This window comes from Lipophrys pholis (assembly GCF_963383615.2).
Source record: "Lipophrys pholis genome assembly, chromosome: 22".
Taxonomy (NCBI): domain Eukaryota; kingdom Metazoa; phylum Chordata; class Actinopteri; order Blenniiformes; family Blenniidae; genus Lipophrys; species Lipophrys pholis.
In genome coordinates, this window is record NC_137644.1 from 18,193,344 (window position 1) to 18,219,354 (window position 26,011).

At 42.7% G+C, this 26,011-nt stretch overlaps 1 protein-coding gene across 1 annotated transcript in view; it reads left to right on the plus strand.

The window, feature by feature from the left end:
* Positions 1-26,011, plus strand: part of snd1 (staphylococcal nuclease and tudor domain containing 1) — a 182,771-nt gene that overhangs the window by 102,587 nt on the left and 54,173 nt on the right. The window contains exon 17 of the mRNA XM_080491780.1: positions 15,470-15,658. Coding sequence (XP_080347906.1) covers positions 15,470-15,658 — 189 coding nt within the window. The remainder of the gene's footprint in view (positions 1-15,469; positions 15,659-26,011) is intronic.

Sequence of the window (26,011 nt, forward strand, 5' to 3'; positions counted from 1 at the left end):
TTGTGAAATGGAAAGCGGAGGAAGAAGAAGAATAAAACTTTGTACCTTCAACAGTCTTTAGTTTAGTGACTCTTTTTCCCTGGCTTTCTTTTACCATTCTCTACTTTTCTTTTTGTAGTTATCTCTCTAGCTTTCTGTATTAAGTCTTATTCCCAGAAATGTTAGCCCAACTCCTGTCCCTTGTCTCCTTATTACGGAAGCATTTGGAGCCACTGTGTGTTTGCACATTGATTTTGTTTTTCTATGTATTTCTCTAAATGTTGGTAAAGAGGAGCAACGCAAACAAAGGCATTTCACCAGTGGAGTGAAAGAAGAACATAAAGACAAACCAGTGTTATATATAGAGCTTTGTTGTGAGTTGGGATTTCATTTTAGTATTTTATTTGGACTTCCTGAAATGACTCTCGGCATTAACTGATGCTTGTGCACTATATTCAGAAGTTGCAGCCGAATACAACCTGGATGGGTTGTCCATCAAACATGGAGACACAAACAGCTGCTAACTCTGCTTCCGAATTGATTTAACTGGCACATTTTTATATTGTTGAACGGCAAACTCGCATGTAGACAGAGGGAGAACATACTGAACCTACCCTGAAAGGCCGTCTTGTGCACTGCGATTCATTATTATTTATAATAAGCCTTGTTATATTGTCCACACATTCATAAGTATGAACAAGAAAATACTTGGAAAGCATTGAAACCCCCAGCTCCCTTACCATCTGCTCTAGTAGAGCTCTGTTCTGTGGTCTCATACACCTAGAGGTGGGCCTGTTAACCGAGCACAGGTCCAAGGTTGGCAGTAATCTCATTTATTTCACGAATGCTGATTGAATAAACTACCATGAGCAGGTATGTACGAGTCAGACTGGTACCTGGTGTGGCTGCTGTGAGAAAAAAAAATACAAAAAATAATCTGAGACCAAATCATATTTGCATTCCATTCGCAGCCCAGCAACACGCCAACTGCATGTCTCCTAAGTAGGCATGACTTGATTGAATCACCACCCCACCCCCCACGCCACCTCCTCACTCCCGCCCGCTTTTCACACAATCACGTTCCAAACACCTCAGTCCCCTATCTCATTTGCTGATCGTCACTTGCCATTATTGTGAGTGAGCATGTTGCGAGGTTGAATTGGATTGCCAAAACTGGAGAATGATTGTACAATGATTTGTCTTCAGAGGTTTTTGTCTCGGATGCGACTGAGTAGGGGCGGATCGTTTCCTATTATATGATCTCTGAAAAACGGGTTAGCAAGACGGGAGCCATTTCAAGTGGCTGTCACATGATGCACATTTTTCCACGTAGTAGCAAAATCAAAACGTCACTGAAAACTGATAATGTGCTTTGATATATTGGATTCCTGTGCAATACATACATATACATATGTATATATATGTATGTATATATATATATATATATATATATATATATGTATGTATGTATATCAGGAATGAAAGCTTTAATGTATATGGATTCCTATCTTGGCTACCCCAAAAACACATCTTTTTTTGCATTTTCATTTCAGAAAAGTTTCACGTTTACACGGCACGGTTTTGAAAACCATGTCCGTTCACACGGAGATGGCAGAAACACTGAAAACGATGTAGTCTTCATGTTGGGCCACCAGTGGGTGCTGTTTGTTCTTCTAATGAAACCACACACACGCGCACCTTTTCAAAAAAATTGTTTTCAGTGGCTTCGAGCTCCGTTGTCGTGTCAACAGACCCCCAAAGCGCATCAATTGTTTTGCGTTTTCTCGTGAATTCGTCACGCAAACGGGGCCTTTTTGCTATACTGCTAGTTTATAGCATGGTGGAGTACCTCTCCAGCCGCTCGCCTCAACCACTTTTCTCATACTCCAACTTCAACCTCCGCCTAACAACTCTCCAACCAGCCCCGCAGCCAGCCACTGCCTCTTGTTCTGACAAGCACACAGAAATTGACAAAAAGCCACGTTGAAAAATGCCTCTGTCTGTCCGTCCGTCCCCCCCCCCCCCCCCTTTTTTTTTTCCTCGCTCATTCTCGCACTCTGTCAGCACAGGCAGGGTCTGGGAGGACAGAAATGGCTTTTTGAGTGACACGGGCTGGCTATGCCATTTGCCGTGTCAACTGGTGAAAGAGGATAGAAAAGGAGGTGGAGACAAATGATGATGGCCCGGCGATGATTGCCCCCGTGCCACCTCTAGCGTTCGTTCGCCATTCCTTTCCCCCCCAAGGTCATTCAGTCATGGTAATATTGCCACAATGCCAAGAAGGTGTGGGAATGTTTGTCACTGTGCTTTTTTTATTTCCTCTTCTTCATCTGAAATTGGATTTTGTCTCATATCGGTTGGCTTTCAGGATTTTTCATGCAATTTCTTCAGAGCTCAAATAGTTTTGTTCGGCTCTTACTTGGAATTTCGAGCAGTTTCTGTTATCCAATCATACATAATGGACCAACCCATATCACAGTACCTTGTTGTTGATGACTGGCTAATTTAAAGTGCGACACTCTTCCTCCAAAATCCTTTTCTTTGAAATGGAAAGGGGAAAAAGAAATCAAGATTAATGTGTGTATTCCAGTTTCTGATGTCAATCAGTCGCCAGTCGCCCTTTGTACTTTATTTTCTGTTTTGATGAGACTCCCATCTGGGTTTGTTCCAGCTCTGCCATCACGCTGGCAGCTGCTGTGCACAGCCAGCCCTCTGAAAAGTCTGGTAAGAAATCATGCACCATCACTGATTTCTTTTTTTTTTCCCTGTTCGAAAGTATTTGTGGCACAAAGCTGTGGCTGACTCATTGTCGCCACAGAAATATAAATATTTAAATTTCCCATTATAAAAAAATCTTAAAATCGATTCATGGAGCAGATGTAACAGTAGCTCGTATGGCGGATGTGGTCATAGTGAGGTTTTGTACAGCAGAAAGGTAAAACCATATATAAGCCAATTCTGGATATGGAGCTCGTACACAGAAATATGTGTTGTTGAATCATCCATCTTCTAAATTACAACATACTCATCATGCCCAGATGTGGGTTTTTTTCCTCCCCTCTCCTTAAAATTGCTGCTTAGACCCACTGGTAATGACAACTAGACGAAAATTAAAGCAAACTGAAGAAACTGTCTCTTTCTTTGTGTGTTATTTTCCACTTTAGGTTAGACGGCACTTCTTTGTGTACTTGAGTTTAAAAACCATTTATCTCTAAGAAATTATGACTATGGATTGTAAACAACTTCAGCCGAAAAACACATTACAGTGTTTTATGTATCTGCTTATTAGGACAGCACTTTCTATACTATCCCATCTACTATGCTGGCTAAATGGTAGTGAAAGTACATTCTAGTCGTTTTGGATTTTGTTCTTGTCTTTCATGCTGTACTGCTCATTGATTGCTAAACAATGGTCGTTTCACGTTGGAGTGGTACTTTAACTATATATGGAAATCTCTTTTGGAAAGCAGCGATGTCATTTCGAGAGGTAATGTGGCTTAGTACCCTCTCCAATCGTTTTGACCCCCCCCTCCCCCCAAATGTGCTCAATGTGGCTTAACTGCTCGCACCCAGCTTCCACTGCTTCAGGCGAAGATTTAAAGATTTGAACTCTTACCTCTCGTGGGTTTCCAGCACCCCGAGGCCTCTGGGAACGTCAAGAGTGTCTTCGACACAGAACGCAATGTACCTCTGGAAATCCAGTGAAACATGCTTAAAAAAAATCAAATTAGAGTCTCTATGGCAGCAGTTGGTTCCCCCCCCCCCACCCTTTGTGTCACACTTTGATGCGTTGCAGCCCGGTTTGTGAAGTTACTCTGACAAAAATGAAAATGGTTCCAATTGCTAATTTTCAATTCGTAGACATCCTTTTAACAGCCAATTCAATAACTTCAAACCCAGTGAAGTTTCTCTTTCTCCATCTGCACTTTCACACCAGCCAGTTAAGAGGGAATTATGTGATATTAGTAATATTACAAATGTAGCTCAATATTCATCGACCGGCGTGCCATGTCACCCCTCTCTCAAAAATGAGATGGATTGTACTTATTGCTGTTATTGATTTTAATAACCAGGCTGTTAAAGCCCGATGCAGAGCTGCAACCCCTCACAGTATGAGGCCTTGTTTTTTCTTCATCTGGATAACAAACGATTTTGCCAATTTAACATTTGTTTTTTTTTGTTTTTTCATATTCCTAAAACTTGTACTTAGTGACCATTTTCTCATTAAATGTTCTTAACTATACAGGTTGTATGAAAATACGTGATAATACACAAGATCAAGTAAAGGGTGGTAACCGCGTAATGAACTCAAATCAGGAGCCTCGGTGTGTAAATTAAATGATTAACCATCCTGACAACGCCATTGATCGATCTAGTCGGATAGAGACGGACTGACGCTGAATGTCGTCAGTCCTCATTACATTGCCAGAGGTCTTGTATTCACTCCATGTCGCTGAAGCCTTCACTGGGTTGGGATTATCAAACACCAAGGCCCCCGGGGCTCATGTAATGTCTAATCGTTACACATTTTTTGGCTTTAAAGGTGAAAAAAGATCAAAAAGACCAGCAGATTTGACTTCGAGGCTTCATTTAGTCTATAATGCTTTGGAGTGGAGCTGTAATACACACGTATATCAGCTGGTTATATTAAAAGCACAGATAAACGTAAAGATCTCCAGAACTCTCATCAAGCCTCCACTAGGAAATAAAAGGATGCAAAGTCTTTCGGTTGTTTTAGAGTTCACGTCACTCTGAAGACGGCGAATTTGTTTTGACAATACTCCTCTTAAAATGCCTTGTGCAGTCAGTCGAACCGCCGTCAACAGGAGATCTCTTTTGCAATTCGTTGCTTTAGTTTGCTGGTCTCCTGCAGGTCGTTAACAGAGGACAACACCAGATTGTGGCCCGATCGACTCGCTGTTGACCTCCGCTTTCCCTCTCTCTCCGTCTCCATCTTGGCTCTCCACTGAAAAACTGTTCTCCCTATGTTAACTTAATTCTCTTCTGCTGCCGGTGGCTTACGCTCGACAGAAACACGGGCATGAATAATTTCTCTTTTTTTTTTTTTTTCTTTCCTCCCCCTCTTTCTTTGCTGAGGTGTAATACACAGACAGATGATGGCTTCTAACGACTGTGGAGACTGGAGAGCTGCTCATTAAAGAACAAATCCTGTGTAGTCTGAGCCTGAATGTTGAGTTATCTGATTTGTATGCATTAAAACTGGAATCTGCTGGAACTTGCAGGGGCACAGAGATGTTGTTGAAATGCATGCAAAGTTTAGGAACTATGGATTTATGCAGTTTTTGATAGAATCCATAGAAATTGTGTGAAAGGTTGCCTGGAATTCTTCAGCTGTTGACGGTTCTTGTGATAAAATCTGACTGACATGTTCTCTTAAATCAACAACAGGCCCACGGTGGCAGTGGCAGTAATTCTTTGTCTTGTGTGTTTGTTGGAGTTGGCCTAATGGACACGTGTTAACATCTCAGCTCTTATTAAATGGAGCTACTGTCGGGGAAAAAAAACAAAACAAAACATTTTTTTCATGGCAGTCTCTGATCTCAGCTTGAAAGGCAAGTGATGACAAAAAATAGTATCAGCTTCGAAAAGTCTCGCCTGTAACAAGGCCAAATCATTTTATCTCCCGACCTACATCAACTTGAAGCATATTGAACAAAATCAGACTTCTAGTTTTTTGTTTTTTTTCTCCCTAGCGTTCCTGTACGCACCTGTATTATCAGATACATTAAAAAAAAGAAAGAAAAATCAATTATTTATCGGTGTAAAGGAAACACTTTAACTGGCTTCAGGCAGGTTTAATGGTGGGCATCATGGCTGCACGCCGGGCTGTTAACAGCCCCCAGCCATTTTAGTACCTGCTTGACTTTTCCCAACCCTGCCACCAGCAGACAGCAGCCTACCGCTGACAGTGATACATGGGACCCCCCCGAGTCACATTGATCACCCTGGGAGAGTCCACACACACACACACACACACACACACACACACACACACACACACACACACACACACACACACACACACACACACACACACACACACACACACACACACACACACACACACACACACACACACACACACCTACTCTTGTCCAGTTAGTGTGTTACTGCTCTGGAGCGAGACACACCAGTCACGCCTGGTTCCTGCAGGATGTTAAAGGCTGTCTCGAATAAAAGCTTGACTCCTTTACAACAGTCAAGTGGAGCAACCAGTGGTTCAGTTAGAGAAAGTCCGTTTCAGTGTCTGGCAATCTCGTGTACGAGATAGACTCTTCACAAAAGAGACGGTCGGTCACTGTGGAGTATTGTGCTCAAACCTTCCCAGATTGAAGGAGTAGACGAGTTAATTTACCCATAGTGCCAGTAGAAAGATTTGTTTCTCTTAATGCAACTACTGCTGTAACGGACAGCAGGCCAGTGAGAAAAGTGGATGTGTGAGTCCCAAAACAGCACTTCTACCACCAAATTCTTCAGACAGCCAGACTGAGACACACTTGAGCTCAGCGGTGAGCACTCTGGACACCAATATCCTGCCAAGGAGAGGCCAGTCCTCACCTTACATTTAGTTGTAAGTAGAAACTCTTTCTTCTTCGTACAATTTCCTCCCATTTGTTCTTGTAGAGCTCCTCAAAGCTCCTTGATACAGACGTCTCCGTGTATCTTTCCCCATTCAGAATATCTCCACACAAACAAACAAACTCTTGACAAAAATAAACCAGGGTTGCATTTCACCACCCCTCCTCCGTTACTTCCCTCAAGCTAAACTCCATCAACATGTGATAAATAGCTGTCTGTCCTGACCCTGTGGTCGTGTAGTTAATGAACCAACCCAGTTTTGGTGCCAGGGTTTCAGCTGTACTGCTAGGATGCGATGCAGTAACAGTCAATAACTCACACCCACAGGCGTGCTTCCAGCTTGGGATAGCCTCTAGGTACAGCTTCACTTGACCAGTGTCAGGAAGGGAACCCTTGTCATTCAGTCGGTAACATTTTGGACGCGGTGATCCAACGTTCTCGCCACCATTTTGTGATCGGTGACCTCCTTTTACTCTCTGCGGCCCATATTTCACATTTTGTAATGGTGCCAAATAGGTCATCTCTGTGCCCCTTCACTTCTCTTTAACCCCGACATTAACCGATCTCTCCATGTGAAGATATTCTTTTTAATTACAAGCCCCGTCAACACACTATTTACATCCCTGCCTGTTCTGTCCCATTAGGAGATCAATAGCGGTTTCTTTAATTCATTCATTTATTCTTCTCTGTTCATCCCTTTCTCTCGCTCTCTTTTTTTTTTTGTTCTAAAAGGTGATCTATATTTATGGATTTCTTCCGGAACTGGCTGGCCTTTTCCTCTCTCCCCTTCACCACCGAAACATGCAAACACATTTAGCCATGTTGTGTCTAAGTATCCCTGTTGGTCAGATCGGAAAAGTAGACCTCTTATCTCTTTAGAATCCAGAGAACATAAACTCAAAGAGGCCTATTAATACAATCAGTTACATTTATTATGAGAGTTTTGGCACTTGCTCCTGTTTCTTAGCCATGCTGTGCTACTCTGTCCCATTAACGGCAGTTTATGGACCTTGATAATGGCTTTGCACTATTGAAAATGGACTGTGGGTTGATTTTTAAAGGGTGACATGTGCTTTTGGCTTGTGTTTTCCCTCCCAAATATCAGTGTCCAAAGCAATGGCAGCAACACAAGGATTTTTTTATTTATTTTTTTGCCATCTATCATACACAGAATATCACACCTGCACAAATATTTTGTCTTTGTGGGGAAATAAACATTACTTATTTACATCTTTTCTAACCTCTCTCCTACCCTGCATTTGACTACTGCAACTAAATACCCAAGAACAATTCAAACCACAAGGCAACGACTGAAACCCCTCATATAATAGAATCCGATCAATATTTAAATGTCATATAGTTTATGTAATTTCTATATTCTCTTTAAAAATGTGTCCCACTACAGGTGCATTTTCCAAATTTCATTGAATTTTGAATACACGGTACCACAAATATGGAAACTATAGCTTTTGCTGAAATTCTGGTTTTTCCAACGACACAGATAGTTACCAAACGTTACCATTTCTTCTGGAACGGAAAGGGGAAAAACAAAATTAATTCTGCGTTGTTTATGTAAACAGGGCCTGAATGTTAAACCATCAGTTGCAACAGAAAACACAACTCTGGATATTTCTTTCTTTTGGATACGGTTTTAGTGAACCTCTTTGATTGTGGGAAGAGTCATCAGACACGTTTCACAAGAAAAATAAGCAGGACATTTAATGTAACCATACCCATCAACAAATACACAAACCTGTATACTGAAGATCCAATTCATGTGGTTGAACAGAAGTAAAAGCTTGTGATGGCCATGCTGGTCCACTTAGATGAATACAAACACACACACCATAGTCAAGGAAACCACCTTTAACATATCTTCCATGGCTTTAAGTAACTCTGCCTCACTAATGGTGCCGAAATTGTCCCTTTGTCCATCCCTCTAAAAGCTCACCTCTCACCCAGGATCAGTTTCTATTGTAGAGTTGTTTAATTATGTCCCACTTAGTAGAACTCCCTCACAAAGTATTGATTTTTTTTTGGACTTAAATCTGATCACAGTCGTGTTTTGTGTTGCTCGAGGGGTACACATGTGTCTTATAGTGGATCTCTGTATGTTCTGTAGGAAAAATGATCCATATCAGCTAGAATGCGAAGCCTTATTGAGAGATGATGGACTTTTTGCCGGATTGAGCCGTTCATACCTGCAAATGGAATCTTCACGCAAGGCTGGGCTTAGAGCGACGGAGCTGACCCGTCAATGCTCGGCCTTTTCTACTTAAATCCACATGTGCTGTTGGAAAGGACAAACTGTCCTTTTTCATGTGACATTCATGACTCTGAATTAAGTGTTCGGACCCATTGATTTCTTAAGTGAATGGGGAAGGTTAGGAATATGAATTAAGGTGCAGGATTATCTGATTTCTGCCCCCCCACGCACGCACACACACACACGTTGTATCTCGGTCCAGGGCTTAGCGTCGCTCATTGCTTAAAAGAGGCTTGATCTTTCGGCCCCCTTCTCGCAAAGGAGAACACACAGACATATACACTGGCTAAACTCCTTCATGCCAGTCTTTCAATTTCCACCAAAGGCTTGGTTTGAAAGATGGCTTAGTCTGCTGGAGGAGGGGAGGACCGTAGGTGGGAATGAGTCAAGCCGATGGGTTTTCAGTTTCTCACATTGTTTCTGGCTATATGAAGGTCTTATGTGTGGCGGTCATGAGACAGTATGACGATATAGAAAGGATCACTCTTGGCTGCAGCCAGGCAACAAGACTCTGGTTATTAATTTCTGTATATTTTTTCTTTTTTGGCGTAAAACACTACGAAGAATGGGAGACTTGATCAAATTGCTTGATATTTGAAGTAACTAATCTGACATAGCAGAGAGAGAGAGAATCAGACAGTGATGCTGTCGGTGCAGAGGAGACACAACTCGAAACTGCATTTCTTTTAGAAGCAAAATAAGGAAACACCTTTAGCGCAGGATGAGTCATCAGACATTTGACACCGTTTTGGAGGAAGAGAAACCGAGGGAAATCATTGTGAGCATTATTTGGCACAGATCCAGATTAATGAACACAGGCCTATGATCAGTATTGTCTCTTATTTCACACGGCATCTACTGACACAGACAACCAGAGGAAGCCCCAGTAAACTATCGTGGTACAGTAGCCACGAAAGCCGCCACCTCCTCGCGGCCTAATGAGAATGAATGAAGACATTCCCAAACGTCTGCACCTGCCACTTCGGTTTTTTTCCCGGCGCTCGCTGCTTGCATCTGCTCATTACAGGGTGCTCTTCGACGAGCAGGTACACACAGGCATTCTCACACTTTTCTCTCCATCAGTCACTCACAAACACACAGCGGCTGCCCGGAGTGCACAGAACAAACACTGCGTTTACTCCCCTCAGAACCCGGGACTCTAAACTTTTACGACCAAACTCTGTAATTCAAGTCGTACCAACCTAAATCTCTGTGGCGATAGCGGCGCTGTCAGTAATTGGAACGTGCATTAAAACTCTCATTTAACTTGTGGCAGAGCTGCAGTCAGTGATGATTGAAAGCTCTGACTGACACATTAATCTTTTGTTCTGCGCTGCCTTTTTATAGAGGTACATATATCCTGCTCTCTTTACTTGATGAAAAGATGCATAAACCTTGAATCAAACCTCTAACTTATGAGGCAGATCGAACTTCAAGGGTTGGAAATTTAAAGGGGCACACCCCGTTCTGTCGCCTGATTATTTATCTATTTGCATTCTGCCCTCCAGGTATTTAAAATTTGTTTTGTTTGGATGGGGCGATAAAAGGAAATCCCATTGCTTGCCAATTTTTAAATTGCTGGCCCACTGTGCTCCTCTATTTTCTTTTAGTGCAGTGTTTGGCTCTGACATGACGTGTCACCTACCGCAGTCTTACTCGATTTTTTTTTTTTTTTTTTTGTTCACTTTCAAACAGCTAAGTGAATTAAATCTGCTGCAGTTTTAAAACATGCCCTTGGGCGAGGTTTCACTTCAATGGTACCAAATGGCTTTGTCTTTCGTGCTCGCGAGCGGCCGCACATGTGTTTGTGCCTGCGCGCACACGTGCGTTGCTTTGTGTGTATGCGTATTTCGCGTTTTTCTCTTTTCCGTCCACTGTGTCGACACAATCCCAGCGTTTATGAGATTACCAGAGTCCATTTGTGCTCCGGCGGGAGCCATCTTGGCTCGGAGGAGGCCTCCGCTGGGAACCATCTGGGCTCTACTCAAAGCAGTTTCCACTCCGCCTCCTCTGTCCCCGCTACATTGTGACCAAAGCTATTTACTTTAAGGAGAGGAGGAACTAAAATTTTATGTGTATTAGTAACACACTTAAATTAAGCCTTTAGATCGAACTCCTGCATTTCTGAAGGAGGGGGGTTAGTGCTTTCTCGTGCAAACTAAGTGGTGATGGAGTAATGGTGGAGTCTTCGAGTAGCAACAGGACAGCAACTTTTTGAAAACCTTGTTACTGCACATGTGCAAGTAGATGGACAATTATGACAACGGCGGCCTCCAGAGTATCATCACTCCCAGTCCAGATTCTCCTGGGACTTGGTAGTTTTATAGTTGAGTCGCCTGGAATAACAATCCAACTCATTGTCTGTCAATGTAAGAATCCGTGTACTTGCCATTGTTAATGTTTATAACATATTGTTATCTGAGTGCATGCGTATGTGCTTTCTTTACAAAAAGAAACCGCACCCACATCTGGCTTAACATGAAAACTACATCATTTTCAAAATGTTGCAATCTAAACGCAAAACCATTGTAATACAAAAATGCAAAAAAAAATTCATTTGTCGTGTCGTATAAAAGGGGCCTTAGCGCACTGCTTCACTTCCTGCTTCTTCTCCTGAAGAAATGCATGAGTATTGATTATGGCACTGCCACCCAGTGGCCCCATGAGGGAGCGCTTGAATCTGAGGCAGTTAGTTATTTTTTCATAGATCAGTCCTGTTGAATATGTTAAGAATGCATTAAGGACCGATGATTATTGGAAATTTTCATTCAAGATACCAACAGTATTGTAACATTCTGATCGTATTTTCACTCTTACTAGTAAACACACAAAAAGTAATCTTGTTAATAGTAGCATCGTGTTCACTGCGTTGCACCGATGTATGATTACTTAAACGAGTTGAAGAAATCTTATTTTGATTTAGTGATAATTTCAGACGTGTGTGCATGCAACAATATCCTGGCTTCCTTCACTCTACGATCAGGATACGATATTTCCATGCAGAAAGACAAAAATGCAATACTTGAGATCTTTCTCATTAAGTGCTACTTTTTTGGTTAATGCTACCATTACTCCATAATACTGTGGAATTAAAGCCTTTAATAGCTGACAGCATTCTGCCAGTTGAAAAATAGGCCTCTCCTCTATTTTAATACATTAATTTTTTCTGTCGTAACTTCACATTCAACCTCTTTTTTTTTAATGCTCTCTGATCTTTTTCTGTCCTTTTTTTTTTTTTTTAACATGAATGAAAAGTCCTGATTGTTTCTGTGGTTTGAAATTCTGTTACATTATACAAATAAGTGTAATTAATGTAACTACAGACATGCTGTTCCATTAGTTATCTGGTTTTGCTGATCTTATAACTGCATGTGGGGCCGCAAAGTTTGGTGTGTTTTGAAGGATTGGTGTGTGTTCAGTCTTCGTGGCCCTTTAAGTTTACTTCAGCAAGTAATATGCTCATTTTCCCCAGTAGTCCCTTTGGTCATAAACACTGTGTATAGCATCGCCACCCCCTCCGGGGATCGACTACCGTCATGCGCTCATCTCGTCGTCATCAATGTGCCGTTGTCAGTCGCAGGCTAATTTTCTCTCCATAAGGTTGGCGTTATGTGGTAAATGAAGTTTCTCGTGTAAGTGGTCCAGGAAAGAACACAGATTCATTTCCCCTTCTTTATGACCGAGATCCTGAAGGATTGCGAGTCTGCGTCACCGCAACGTCTTTGAACTATTACCTCCCTCCAGCAAATCTCTACCTCTGTTATCTCTCAATGTCGCTTCTACTACCTCGCTTCTCAAAGTGTGGCTGAGCCACGTTGAGGCTTCTCTTCATCACGTTCAGGCCAGGAGAGTATTTATTTCCAACGAGTGCGATGTTAATTATCAGCAGCATCAAAAGACGCAGGCTGTGCAATTTGAATGTATAATGTGGTACTGCTGTTCAACTAGTGGATACTTGTTCAGAAATCCCATTAAATGATAAATGGCCTTTTGCTTAAATAGTACATTTTAATGCTTCGCGATTCTCTGTGTTTTCTGTGAAGCGTAACACTCCCCCATTTAAAGACTCTGCTTAGTGAGTTCTGCTCAGCAAGGTGCATAGTGATGTCAAACATAAGGCCTGTGGGCCAAAACCAGCCTGCAACAGGCTGCAATCCGGCCCGTCAAACCACCAAGGAAAATGTACAAATTGCAAAGAGAGCGATTGATTATCAACACAGCTTACTTAACTTAACACTGAGCTCGCTGCCCCATTGCTACCAAACTAGAAGTTTGTAAAAACAGGCATGCAAATGGCTGCAAGAAATAAACATTGGGCTGTATGTGGTCCCCTGAACTAAAATATGTTTGACATCACTGATTTAGAGGAACTTGTGAGTTCACCGTCTTGCCAAAGGACACTCAGACAGTGGGCGAGGTGAGGGATTCGAACTGCCAACTGTGGGATTAGAAGACAACCCACTCGGACTGAGACATAGCCGCCAGCAAAACATTAAATCTGAGCTACTGGGAGGCTCTTACTCATCGTACTTGAAGGCCACCGGAGTTGTTTTTCTTTAAAGTGGTGATTCTTTTTGCTTCTGGAGTTTTCCATGTGCAAACTTTTTTTCCAACAATTGGAGGAAGCAGTTCTTGCCTGTGACTTCACCAATCAGAGTCGGCAATTTCTCAACAAGTTTCCAGAACCTTTTCTTTGTCAAATTGGACATTTTCCCAGCCATGAGTGTTTCTTTTACTTGTTTCGCATTTGCTGCGTAAATGGTGGCCAGTAACAGCTAAGTTGATTGCAGACTTTCTGCCTTTTTCTTTTTCCTTTTCTTTTTTTTTTTTTTTTAATATCCCAGCACTCGCCCACTTCCCCATTTGACATTTGGATGCTCAGAGGACCAGTACTGCTCTTATAGCCTAGTTATGTAACTGCTTCGGCACTTAGAGACAAAAGAGAGTGAAAATGGGGTGAGTATCTGAGATAGCAGAGAGGAAGAGAGCGTCTGTGGGAGAAAGCAGATTATTATACAGAGGCGCAAGAGGCATGAGTGAACTTAGACTGAATTACAGATAGGACCTGGGAGGGAGGACCCATAGCCACGCTGCTCTTTTCTTTTATGAAACCCCTGCAAATATCTTTTTTTTTTTTTTTTTAACATGTTGAAGAGTGGAACAGTTAGATTTTTATTATTCAGAATAAAATGACATAAAGTGTAGCACAGCCTTTTAATAACACAAGTTCTTCCTTGGGCCATTGCTTCATTGATGTGCCGGCGTAACGAGTGTTATTAGAACAGGACGTTACAGCGTGTGCCTCTTGGCCAGACTGTTGATTAGAAGACGTTATCCAAATAGCGACTGGATCCACGAAGTGGAAATGTGCGTCTCTGCTATATGCAAAGGTTGTCAATTTTCTGCCTAATAATAGAACAGATTATGCATTCAGTAATAAAAGCTTTTACTCAAGCTGAGAACAAGGCAGTGCAGTTTACAAACTTAATTCCCTTCAGATTTCCCTTGTGACTGCAGGGCTAAGCAGTCCAAGTCTTAATCGCTTGACTTCTCCCTATCACTTCAGCACACCTGCCCTCTCACTTTCTAGCTGACTTTAGGCTTTAGACTAAGGTGGGGAAAAAAATCTATTGATTTTTATTTTATTTTTTCCCTTCTTCCCCTTTCTCGCTTTCCCTCGTCGTCAATCACTTATGAAACAAAACGTAATGAATAGATAATTAGCCTGAATAAGCAGAATTTGGTTATAGTCCATCATGGGCAGTGTTGAGAGTTTTTTCCTCCTTTGTCAGCAGGGTTAGCTATTTCGGTGCCCTCATTTGTTTACTTAAGGGAACGGCAACTTGGCTGTCACTAATTGAAAATGATTTACATTATATTTAAAAAGAAAAGAAAAGAAAAAAAAAAGGTAGGATGAAGACCGTTAGAGTCTTAATTAAGGTTGAAGTGCATACACAACACTAATTTAAAGCCACTAATGGCCTCTCCTGTTTGTGCAGACCCTGTGATTTCTGCAGATAAACTGCAAAAAGACACGTTGTTGAAAGCTTACAGCAATGCTTATTTGAGATATTTCAAGGACTCAACCTAACTTGAAGACGCACCTGACGAGAGGCCACCGCTGGGTTATTGTTCTGGGGAAAATCCTCTCATCGAGGAATCGCGACAGAAAAAAGATCTCGTTTTGTGTGTGTGTGTGTGTGTGTGTGTGTGTGTGTGTGTGTGTGTGTGTGTGTGTGTGTGTGTGTGTGTGTGTGTGTGTGTGTGTGTGTGTGTGTGTGTGTGTGTGTGTGTGTGTGTGTGTGTGTGTGTGTGTGTGTGTGTGTGTGTGTGTGTGTGTGTGTGTGTGTGTGTGTGTGTGTGTGTGTGTGTGTGTGTGTGTGTGTGTGTGTGTGTGTGTGTGTGTGTGTGTGTGTGTGTGTGTGTGTGTGTGTGTGTGTGTGTGTGTGTGTTGCCAAGTCAATAGAAATTTTACAGCTTTCCGTCTATTTATATAGTCTATTGCTGCCTGCTTTCCAGGACTCGCTCAGTCTCATTGCAGGAAATACGTCTCAAGCCGGATCTTGAAAATATTAAGCAAAGCCCCTCTCTTCTCTCCCCTCCCCTTGTACTCTTGCATTGCAGGTGGAAGTCGAAGTGGAGAGCATGGACAAAGCGGGAAACTTCATTGGCTGGCTGCACATCGAGGGCGGGAATCTGTCCGTGGCGCTGGTGGAAAGCGCTTTGTCCAAGGTGCACTTCACAGCAGAGCGCAGCGCCTACTACAAAACCCTGGTCTCAGCAGAAGAGGCATGCCGACAGAGGAAAGAGAAGGTAGGTCTCATTTAGAGCTCCCCGCTACTGTACCGTCCCATAAAACTATCACAACTATGGCCGGACTCCCAACTGATATAAAACTGTCCTCGTGAAGCTTTCAAGTGGTGAAAGACTTTATTTAAGCATCCCTCACTTTAACACCACACTAAATCCCATTCAAGGAAGACTCCGATAACCAATGTGACACTCAGATTTGTATTGTTTTGCCGTACTTAAAGCTCGCGATATCATCTAGCATAGTCACCGTGTCATGTTTATCAGTGACTTTATTAGAAAAGTTGTGCCACGAGCTAAAGCCGCCGCAGCTGTGCAATATTTACTTTATACCCCTGATCTATGATGGCGTCCGTTTGTCTGCCCTTTTGACGCATCTACGCTATAAGACTGTTCAATATGTCTGGCCATTAAAATAAAGACTCGACAGAAAGTCTCCAGAATGAAAATGTTTTAGAAACTAAATGCGGAAAATACACTTCTACTTCCAATAATTTTCCACTGATGAGAAATATCGCAAAGTAATAACATAAATTTGGCCTTAAATGTATTTACAACGCAGCAGTGTTGGAAGGGAAGTTTTTGCCCGCTTGCCAATGTGCAGCTGTCAGGTGTAAAGGCATGTGAAATATTAGAATGATAAACGACAGTACAAGATTCCCTGCAGCTTTATAGTCCAGGCTTCATTTTCCTTATTTAGATGATCCTTCTTCTTTCCCCAACAATAAAACTATTAGTAATGCGCATTGAATACCTCACGCGGCACTGTAAATGGTATAATCTGTAGATTATCTAATTTACAGATGTACAGATGCAATATGCACTTGCTTCAATTACGTGCTATGATTTTGATATTCACAAAAAAAATTATACATTACGCTGCTCAGCCATCTGTCCCATTAATCCCATGTACATGCTCAGGGCTACTTTTATTTACCATCCTAGTGGCGAGTGAAAGGGCGAGGGATTTCACTTGCCACCGCACTGGATCACTTGCCTGTGCCCTGCCTGTGGTACTTAAATTTAAAGCCCCAGAATTGTGAAAATGCTCCATCCCCGGGTTGCAAATAGCCACACATTTGCAGTTATCACCGCGGCTTCCTTTCCTCAATGGGAGTCCTTTGATGGATGGAGGCCTCTCTCACACTGATTCTGATCTGCCCTGCATTTTCATTATAGCTCTGCGGCTCACCCCTGGCAGATGCACAAAGTGCCCAGCCAGCTGCCGCCGTTGTCCTCTGTCTCTCTATCTCCATAACTTATTTCTTTTGCCGGCTCACTCTCTCCTCCCCCACTCTCTTCTATTTGGATCCTTGCGGAGACGCAAATGCCTCTCCGTCCCCTAATATAAATGAAAGGTATTGCCTGTGTTTTCTTTCCATACACGGAATCTATCATATCCATCACCAGTTTGTTCCTTCTCCTGATTGCTCTTGACTCTCTCTGATGCAGTTGCTCTCTGTCTGGGTGCTTCGTTTCTCCCAAAAAAGAAAAAAACTGCAGGTGAACTTCCGTCTGATATATAAAAAAAAAAAAAGGAAAAACCATCTTGCCAGCGATGCGAGCAACACAGGCTCTGCCATGTTAAATTCACCCAGAGCAGGAAGGCACTTTCCTGACACCTACAAGAACGATTTCACTCCCGGTTTCCTGTCGCCCGTCTGCACCGTTGAGACAGATTGACTTTCACCAGAACGGTTTTGACTTGAGCCAACCTGAGCGGCGGACACGGCCGTGAGGAAAGACGGCAGAATGGGGCCTGAATTGACCAGACAGATGGTGATAATGTTTGATGTTAGTTTGCCACAGGCACCGGTGAACAGATCAACCACAGCCTGATTTGTGTGTGTGTGTGTGTGTGTGTAGAGGGGGGGTGTGTTTTGTTAGTGGAGCACAGGGCAGTTTGTGTATGAATGCCTACTATGCAACTTGAAGGCAGATGAGGTGGGACTTGGTGTTCTAATTAACCCGTAGAGACCATCTCCAGAAAAGCTGAGCGCTTGGTAATTTTTTTTTCCTTCTTCTTCTTCTTTTTTCTGTCTTTCTCCTTTGAAGTTGTGGCTGGTCTTTTGTCTGTGTGTAGGCTGAGGCTAGGTAGGGCAGATTGCATCTCTCACATCTCCCCTCTCTTCCTCTTATTCTCATTGCCCTCTCCTTATTGTCCCTCCGGCTGTAGATATGGAAGACATCAGTGGTACTGCTGTGTCAGGCGCCTCCACAAGAAAACAAGGTTGTCGTAATGAAGTGGGGCTCAGCGTGTGTGTGTGTGTGTGTGTCTGTCTGTGTGTGTGTGTGTGTGTGTGTGTGTGTGTGTGTGTGTGCTCACACTCATTAAGGAAAACTTTGCGTTGGTGGTCCAGCAGGGACCCGGGACAACAAGGGGGATTGAGGCTTGCTGCTGTAGCATCCTGAACCAAAACTGCTTAGTTCGAGTGAGTTAAGTGAATATGAGATTTTGCTACAATGAGACCAATGGGACAAAGTGATTGTGTTCTAAATGAAGCATTCCAAAGGGTTTGAACAGGAGCCTTTTCAGGAGCTCAGCATATTTTGATCCTGCAGATCAGCATCTCTTGGAACAATATCTAGAGCAGTCCTCACAGTAAAGCCTACGTTCCCCTTCATGCCGAGGGCTCAAGTAGTAGGCCCGGGCCCATTCTTATTTCCAATTACATTTATTTATGGCTTAGCTATTGTTTACATAAACTCCTCTAAAGCATGTCACCCAGTGAGGATCTTCATTGTTATACTTTTACACGATTCTGCTAGAAGACAGACCTGGGATGCTGTAAAAAAATTATTATATGCTGTTTTAACAATGACTCGGCTGTTACTAAGGAGCGTTTCTGTCCTCTGCTCAAATATCTCGTCTTGTTTTATAAAGCTTTATTGTGTTTATTTGCTTTCTCCCGGGGAGTGGAGGGGGAAAAACAAAACAAAACAAAAATAACAAATTCCTGCTTACCGGGCATCTCTGTAAAGCAGACTCATTGCAGAAACTGTGCATTTTGTCATTGTAATATGGGATGTCTCATTTCAGCCATTCACCTGATGTTTGAGTATTCCCCTGCCGCAGCTCAGAGAAATAAATCTGACAAGATCGCAGCAGTTTGGCTCAGAGTGGATTGGGAGCAGAGACTTTGACTGTGAGGATGCTGGTTGCAGCTTCCCTTTTATGTTCCCTAAAGACTGGAACAGTTGTGGGAGTTGGTCTGTCAATATTCAGTCATGCCGCAGAGATTTTAAGATGTCAAAAAAAAAAAGAAGGAAGGAAAATGAAATGCTCTGAAATTGAGAAGTGGGATCGCGATGAGACAGAAATCAATTTCGACTGCCAGAAGCTCTTGGTTGGACTCTGCAAGTCAGCTTTTCAGCATTTTTGCAGCGTTGAGTCCTTTCTGGAAGTCTGTGTTCTGTATGTGTCACATTGAAGCACACTTCATAAGAGGAAACCTAGTCGTTATGGATTGTCAGAGGAGGAAATGGGGGGGGGGGGGGCATGCTGGTAATTGCTGAAGCGGTGAGAGGTGAGTCTACAATTTGCCCACAACTAAATTGCGCTCTCTGTTAAGTAAAGGTCTGTCTTTTATTAGGTGTAATTACCCAACCACATTAACACTTTAAGAGTGGATATCAGATGAATGCAAGTGGAAATATACAAGGAGTGGAAAGGAAGGTATGAGAACCACTGCCAATGACTTTTTTGACAACACTCTTTGTTTTTCGGACCTTTCTTACTTGCTGCTTTACAGTTTTTTGGATCATTGCGTGACACATCTTTTCTTGTTCTGAACTTGTGCTCGGATTGACTTTGTTTCCTTTAAAGTCAAACCATCTGGCGCTGCTGCTCTGTTTGCTTGGTCAGGCATTGAGTTTGATTTGGGATGCGATCGCTAATCAATGCAACAGTTATGTCGAGGGATTAATTGAGGAATCAGTAGTAACCATAGAAAAGTTAAGAGCCCCGTCCAGGATTGGTTCAAGGAAGATGGCTGACTGACATCACAAACATGTTTAATTGTTTTTTGGTGCTTTGCAATTTATTTTCTGTGTCCTCGTTTCACTGCAGTCGCTTCTGTCAAACTCTCGAGGGTCTGCTGGCTACTCTTGTAAGCAACAATTTACCCCCTACCCTCCTCCTTTTAATCTAAGGCTTCTTGCTGTTTTTTGTTGTTGTTTTTTGTTTTTTGAAAGAGTGTGCAAAAGCATCTCTCCATCCCCTCATCTAAGCAACGTCTCCTCTGCAGTCAGCACATCACACACCTGGCTAAACAGGAACACACCGTGGATGAATCAGGATAATTGGGCTTTTAGCAAAGCTAATTGGTTTCTGTCTTTGAGCTCGAGCTCAAGCAAGTTTACCTCTGGTAGACTGGGTTCACTCAAAGGATTATCTCTGGTTTTCATTCCTTTGGAATATACATTGTAGGTTTTACCTGGAGCCATTTTCTTTTAGGTGGAATTCATAATACAATTCATAATAAGTCCCAGTCTTCTGTAAATGTTCCACATTGAATTACATACAAGTGGCCTTGTTTGGTTTCCATAGATGACGGTCCCTTTTCTATTAATACCACGTTCAGTGCTTTCCTACAGCCCTGAAGCAATTGAAATGCTTTCAGGGTTGCAATCTATTTTTTTTTCTTTCTTTCATTTTCTTGGCCTCTCCTAGTGAAATAACCTGTGGCAGTCACCAGGCAATATCATGGAAAATGCAGGGGATTAATATTGAAGTAGCCCATCTGTGGAGACTTCAAGAGAAATAAAGGGAATTTAGCTGATTCTGGAGTTGTCTGTAATAAAATTATTTCTCAGATTAAAAAAAAAATAAACGAATAAAAATTACCACTCACAAACCATCACTTATCTGCAGCCTTTTTGGTGTTCGCCTCTTTGGCTGTACTCGCTCCTCAGAGAGACATTTGGCCAAAATGAAATAATTATGACATTTTTCTCACAAATGGCTGGCGGCTTTGTGAAGAATATCCAGGTAATGACATTTAGGTGGAAAACAGGATGCATTTTGCGCTCCCGATTACGATTCCAGTCATACTTCTCCGCTATCTCTCCCACGTATTGCCTAATGCCGCCGTTGCTGCCTTGTGGTTTAACAAATGGAGGCTGTGCAGTGTTGAGACGGGAACAATGACCATGACACGGCCAATCACAGAAAGTGATACTGGCCTAATGAGCGGGCTCGGCACCTGTCCACTCCATTTGGGAGGTAACGGGAGTGGCAGCTGTGGAAACGGCTTTTCAGGCCTGAATGAGAATGAAAAGTCCCAGCAGTGTTTGAAAGGACTGAGAAGGAACTGATTCGAAAAGAGCAAAGTGCTGATGTCTGAATATTTTCTCACTTCTTTTTCTTACCTTTTCCAATCATCACAGAAAGGTCTGTTCCAACTTTTTTTGCCTTGTCTTTTTTTATTATTATATTAAAATTCCTATGCTGTAATTCCCCGGGTGGATAAAATTCATTGCCTTTTAAAATATTTCATGTATTGCCAAAAAGGTTTCTTTGATTAAACATTGTATCTTAAGACAGCATTTCTTAATATATGGATCGCCCTTGTCTGAAATACTTTTCTTTACTCCATTGAATTTTTGGCTTTTGTGTTCAGCAAATTCTTCCCTGTTGGCTGGGATGAGATAATGAAATAATAGAAAAGCTATGCTTAATATATTGTAATGTATCTTTGCAGCTTTGGTGATATCCTCCGGTCATAAGCATGCATGGCTTGTTAGCATTTTATTTTTTTTCCCAGCCACTCTTTGGAACGTTTTCAGAAGACCGCTGTCAGACTTTGAATGGGTGAACTTTGGATAAAAAAGGAAAGGCACTTTGTCTGGTCATATTCTGCCAACTTCAGCAAACTCACTCATTTTAATTTAATAAATTTGGACTTTGACCAGCAGTGGTTTTGAGGTTTGTTTGTTTGTTTGTTTTTTTTTCCTTATCAGCCTGCAATGTTCTGCCAGTAAAAGTGGACTGAAATAGAAGCTTAAGACTTCACCAAAAGCTTATGGGATGCATTGTATGGACAGTGCATAATACAGGCTTTTAAAACTGCTGATTCAAGTTCACTAATGTCACAACACCCAGCAGTTATGCAGACCTGTTGTGTACCTGGAAATGACAGTGTTGGAAAATGAGCGCCTTGTAGAAGTGGGTCTTTGTAACAGCTTCCATACATACATCAACTTTAGATCTCGTGGGTATTGTTTCTCAACTGATGTGCTTTCTTTACGTAACAGTTTGAGAAGACATACATATTAATGTTTCACAATGTGCAGAGGCCCTTTCAAGTAGGAGGAAACTAATGGGACAATGAAATGGGGTCAGTGGTGGCGTTTTGCTCAGTTATCTCAAAGATGGAGGGCCAGGAGAATCATTATGTCTCTGGCGATTTGCATTTTTTTGCGCTTTAGGAGATTAGTGGCTACAAATGTGCCAAAAGTCACAGTTCATCATCTCACCCGTGGGCAATCTATTGATGCGAGTCCCGCTCATGTTTCAAATATATCTTCCATAGTATTACATAGTCCTTTAGCGGCCGTGAGTGAACTCCAGGGGACGTAGCTTCTCTCACTATCACGTCTCTGGATGGAACTCGGTGTTGCAGCTGGAAGTAGGTTGGTCAGACCCTCCAGAAAAACTTAAATCATATGACCACAATAAAACAAATGGAATATTTATGTATGTGAAGGAAGTTGCATCTGTAAAGCACATTAAACTGCAGCGTTCTTAACCGTCACTATACAGATGATGCTGATCCGATGGATTATAGTCGACATTGTTTAAAATTTAGTGGAGGAACAACTTTTATTCATGTAGATTATCCCAAAAGACCCCACAAAACAACTATCTAATCTTTATTATCATAGCAAATCATTGCATGAATCTTTTTTGTAGGCAGTAGTGTAAGAAAATGCACTTTTGTCTTTAATTTTCTTGCTTTTTTCCCCCCTCCCTCCTTATCTTGCAGCCTTTGTCAATTTCTGGCAAAGATAATTTACAAAAGAAAAACACAAACGCACCACAAATCAGCATAATGACTCATGGTGCTGCTGTCACAAGCCCACTGAGGTCAAACCACCTTTTGTTTTCAGTTTTTGTTAACCAGGTGTTTGTGTGACACATTCAAAGCAATACTGCTCATTTTTCAGGTGTCTGTGCCCAGCAGAAATAATGAGCAATACTACTGATTCTGATTATGACTAGGATGATTATGTCAATCCTCGAAAACACAGTTGGAAACCAAAGCGCGATTTTACACAAAGGCTCTGAAATACAAGAAAATAAGTGTAACAAACTCCTGAAAGTTCCTCAAGGATGTTAACTTGCTCCTTCACTGTGATACTTGAGGAGAGCTATTAAATTCTATTATAGTATGAGACAAGACACTTTTAGTTTATTAATTAGTTGAGAGGAAAACAACAAATTAGTAAGGAATAAGAAAGGCAATAACAAAACTAGACAAATCAACAAGTCATCGGTGGAGTTTTCAGAAAAATTACCTGTGTGAAAACACAAACACGCAAACAGAAGGAAAAAAACTAAAACTCAGGCCCCGTTTACACGACGGCGTTTTCGAGTGAAAAGACAAAACTTTAATTGTGTTTTGTGTGTCTATTTACACGACAGCAGTGCTGGGAGCCACTGAAAACGCAACTTTTTGACAACATTCTGACTCGGTTGTCGTGTAAACCGGGGAAAATGTGGCTACTGTGCATGTGTTCCACACAATAACAACAATGGCGGCTTCCAGAGTGGCGTGACTCCCAGTCCATATCCTCTTGGTAGTTTTATAGTTGAGAGTAATTAGGGTCCAATTCTTTGGTGCACCTACATTCACCAGTCAGACGCAGCCATCATACGAGTGATAATTCTGAGCTTTTTAGTGCCGAATTTGTTTGCCTCCCCTTTTCCGCTCTTTAATCTCTGCAGCACTTTCTCCTCATTGACTGTGCAGGCGGACAAAGTGGAGGTCCACGGGCCTGATCACTGCTGCCGCTAAAACCACTTAAACCTCCTCTGGGAAGCTTGATTCAATGTAAATCGACATTTCTATAATGTACACACAAACTGTCATGAGATCACGTACTGTACAAAAAAAAAAACGCTTTAGACCAATTTTCCAAATGGACGGACAAGGACAGGAGACGGTACTCAGGTGTGCTGCCAGGTGGTTTTCTGTTCAGAGATGTGCAAAAAAATAAAAATAACAAATCAGTATAGTATGTCCAAAAAGACGTCTGAGCAGCTGCAAAGCTTTTATGATCGCGTCGATGATAACCTTTCAGATCTTCGACTCCAGTCTCACATCCAAGGCTCGAAGTCATCAACACATTGGGAGAGGGAACGTTTGGCCCCAGTGCCAGGGTGTCAATACACAAGCAAGATGAAGGTTGCTGGGTTTGTTGGCAAGTGTGAAAGGACAGCGGGATCACAGCAAGGGGACATTATTGCCTGCAGGGTGGTCACAATGGGAGAGGTGACCCGTGTGAGACCTCGCATCCCTGGAAAAGATGGAGAGGACAGTACGCTGTGTTATATGTACTCCTGATTCCCAGGCGTGTGTGTGTGTGTGTGTGTGTGTTTATATTGTGTCTCTGCCTTCAGTAGATGTGCAAGTGCGGCAGGGTGTATTTGTATATGACTGCATGCCGTTTCTTTTCTGTTTATTATCCCATGATGTTTTTCTGTCTGTGCGGACGTGTGCATGTGTGTGTGTGTACAACTTTAATCCCGCCTTCATCTTTCCTCCCCAGCACTGTATGCACAAAATGAACCACCACACAAAAGCAAAGAGCTGACAAAGGCTTTTTCATATGGCTAAAAGATTACATAATGTGATTCTCAGTGTGCTGAGTACACATCCGCACACACACGCACAAGCCCGGCTGCAGATGGAGGGATGCGCCACACGTGCAGACACACACACACACACACTCACACACCATACTCTCGCCGTCTCTTTCCCGCTTACTCAAACCCACTTTGAGCCCGTGCAGACAGACGGCGCACACGCAGACGCACACGCTCTCCGGGGACGCCACCCCCACTTTAGTCGGCAAGCTGGACCCTCGGTGCCCCGAGGCAGAGACAGAAAGACAGAGGAAGAGATCAGTGGACCCAGTGATGTGTGTGTGTTATTTACACCCAAACTCTCTCTCTCTCTCTCTCTCTCTCTCTCTCTCTCTCTCTCTCGCTCTCTCTCTCGCTCTCGCTCTCGCTCTCGCTCGCTCTCGCTCTCTCTCTCTCTCGCTCTCTCTCTCTCGCTCTCTCTCTCTCAAATTCTAAACTGCGAATTCAGCAGTCTGTCAGCTCCACTCTTGGTTTAGTAAAATCACACACAAACCACCGTTTTTCGGACTCGCGGCCCTTCGTGCGCCCACGCTCTCCCGGCGGTCGGTCACCTGCAACCCGACTTTTATTTCCCCCGAGCCAGGAACGAAGACGCCTCCCCGTGACGTTTGATCGGTCTCACCTCCCGCTCGCTGAATTATGCATTTACATGAGTTGCAAGATTACACGCTGACTTTGAAAATGTCATCTGAAAAAATACATCCAGCCACAAGGACATCGGGCCAGTCCAGACCGACACGCACACTCCGGGACGAAATCTTTCTACTTGATGAAGCACATAAACAGGAAGTTGGCCTTTTTTTCTCTTTTTTTTTTTGTACAGTTCTGTACAGATTTTGTCGTGTGTGTCTTTATTTTCCACGTGCGACTCTAAAAGTTGAACGCTTCATAAAATGACACAATGCAAATGGCGAGTTGTAGCCGTTATGATTTTTGTCTTTATCCAGGTAAGGAAAGATTTCTCCTAAGAAATGGCCACATTTGAGTTTATTCGCCTCCCGACAGGCGTCGTATTTCCTCTTACGTGCGTTCATCTGGTCGTTACGTAAACGGCTGTGTGCATTTGTTGCTGTACATTAGCCCGCATGTCCTTGGCCCCGTGCTCTCTCCCCTCTCTCCAGTCATGCACGGGATTCTTGCGGGCTCTTAGCGGAGGTCCTCCGGGGCAGGTTTGCGGCTGCATTCGCTTCATCGGTGCAGAAATAACTCGGGCAATCTCCCCAACCCCTCTGGTCCCCCCTTTCTCTGCTCTTGGGATGAAGGTCTAAGACACGGGGTGGTGTGTATCTGTGCGTGTGTGTGTGACATAATGTGATGACATAGTATGTTGCATTACAACTGATTAACACATGCTCAACTTTGCCATCGGCAGCATAAAAAAAAAAGCCCCTTGCATCCTATATCTTGGGGCTTTCCGCCTTTTCCCTTCCTGTCCTCTGCCCTGATTTCTCTTCCGTCTCTGCCGATTAAAGCGAGTGTGAAGGACA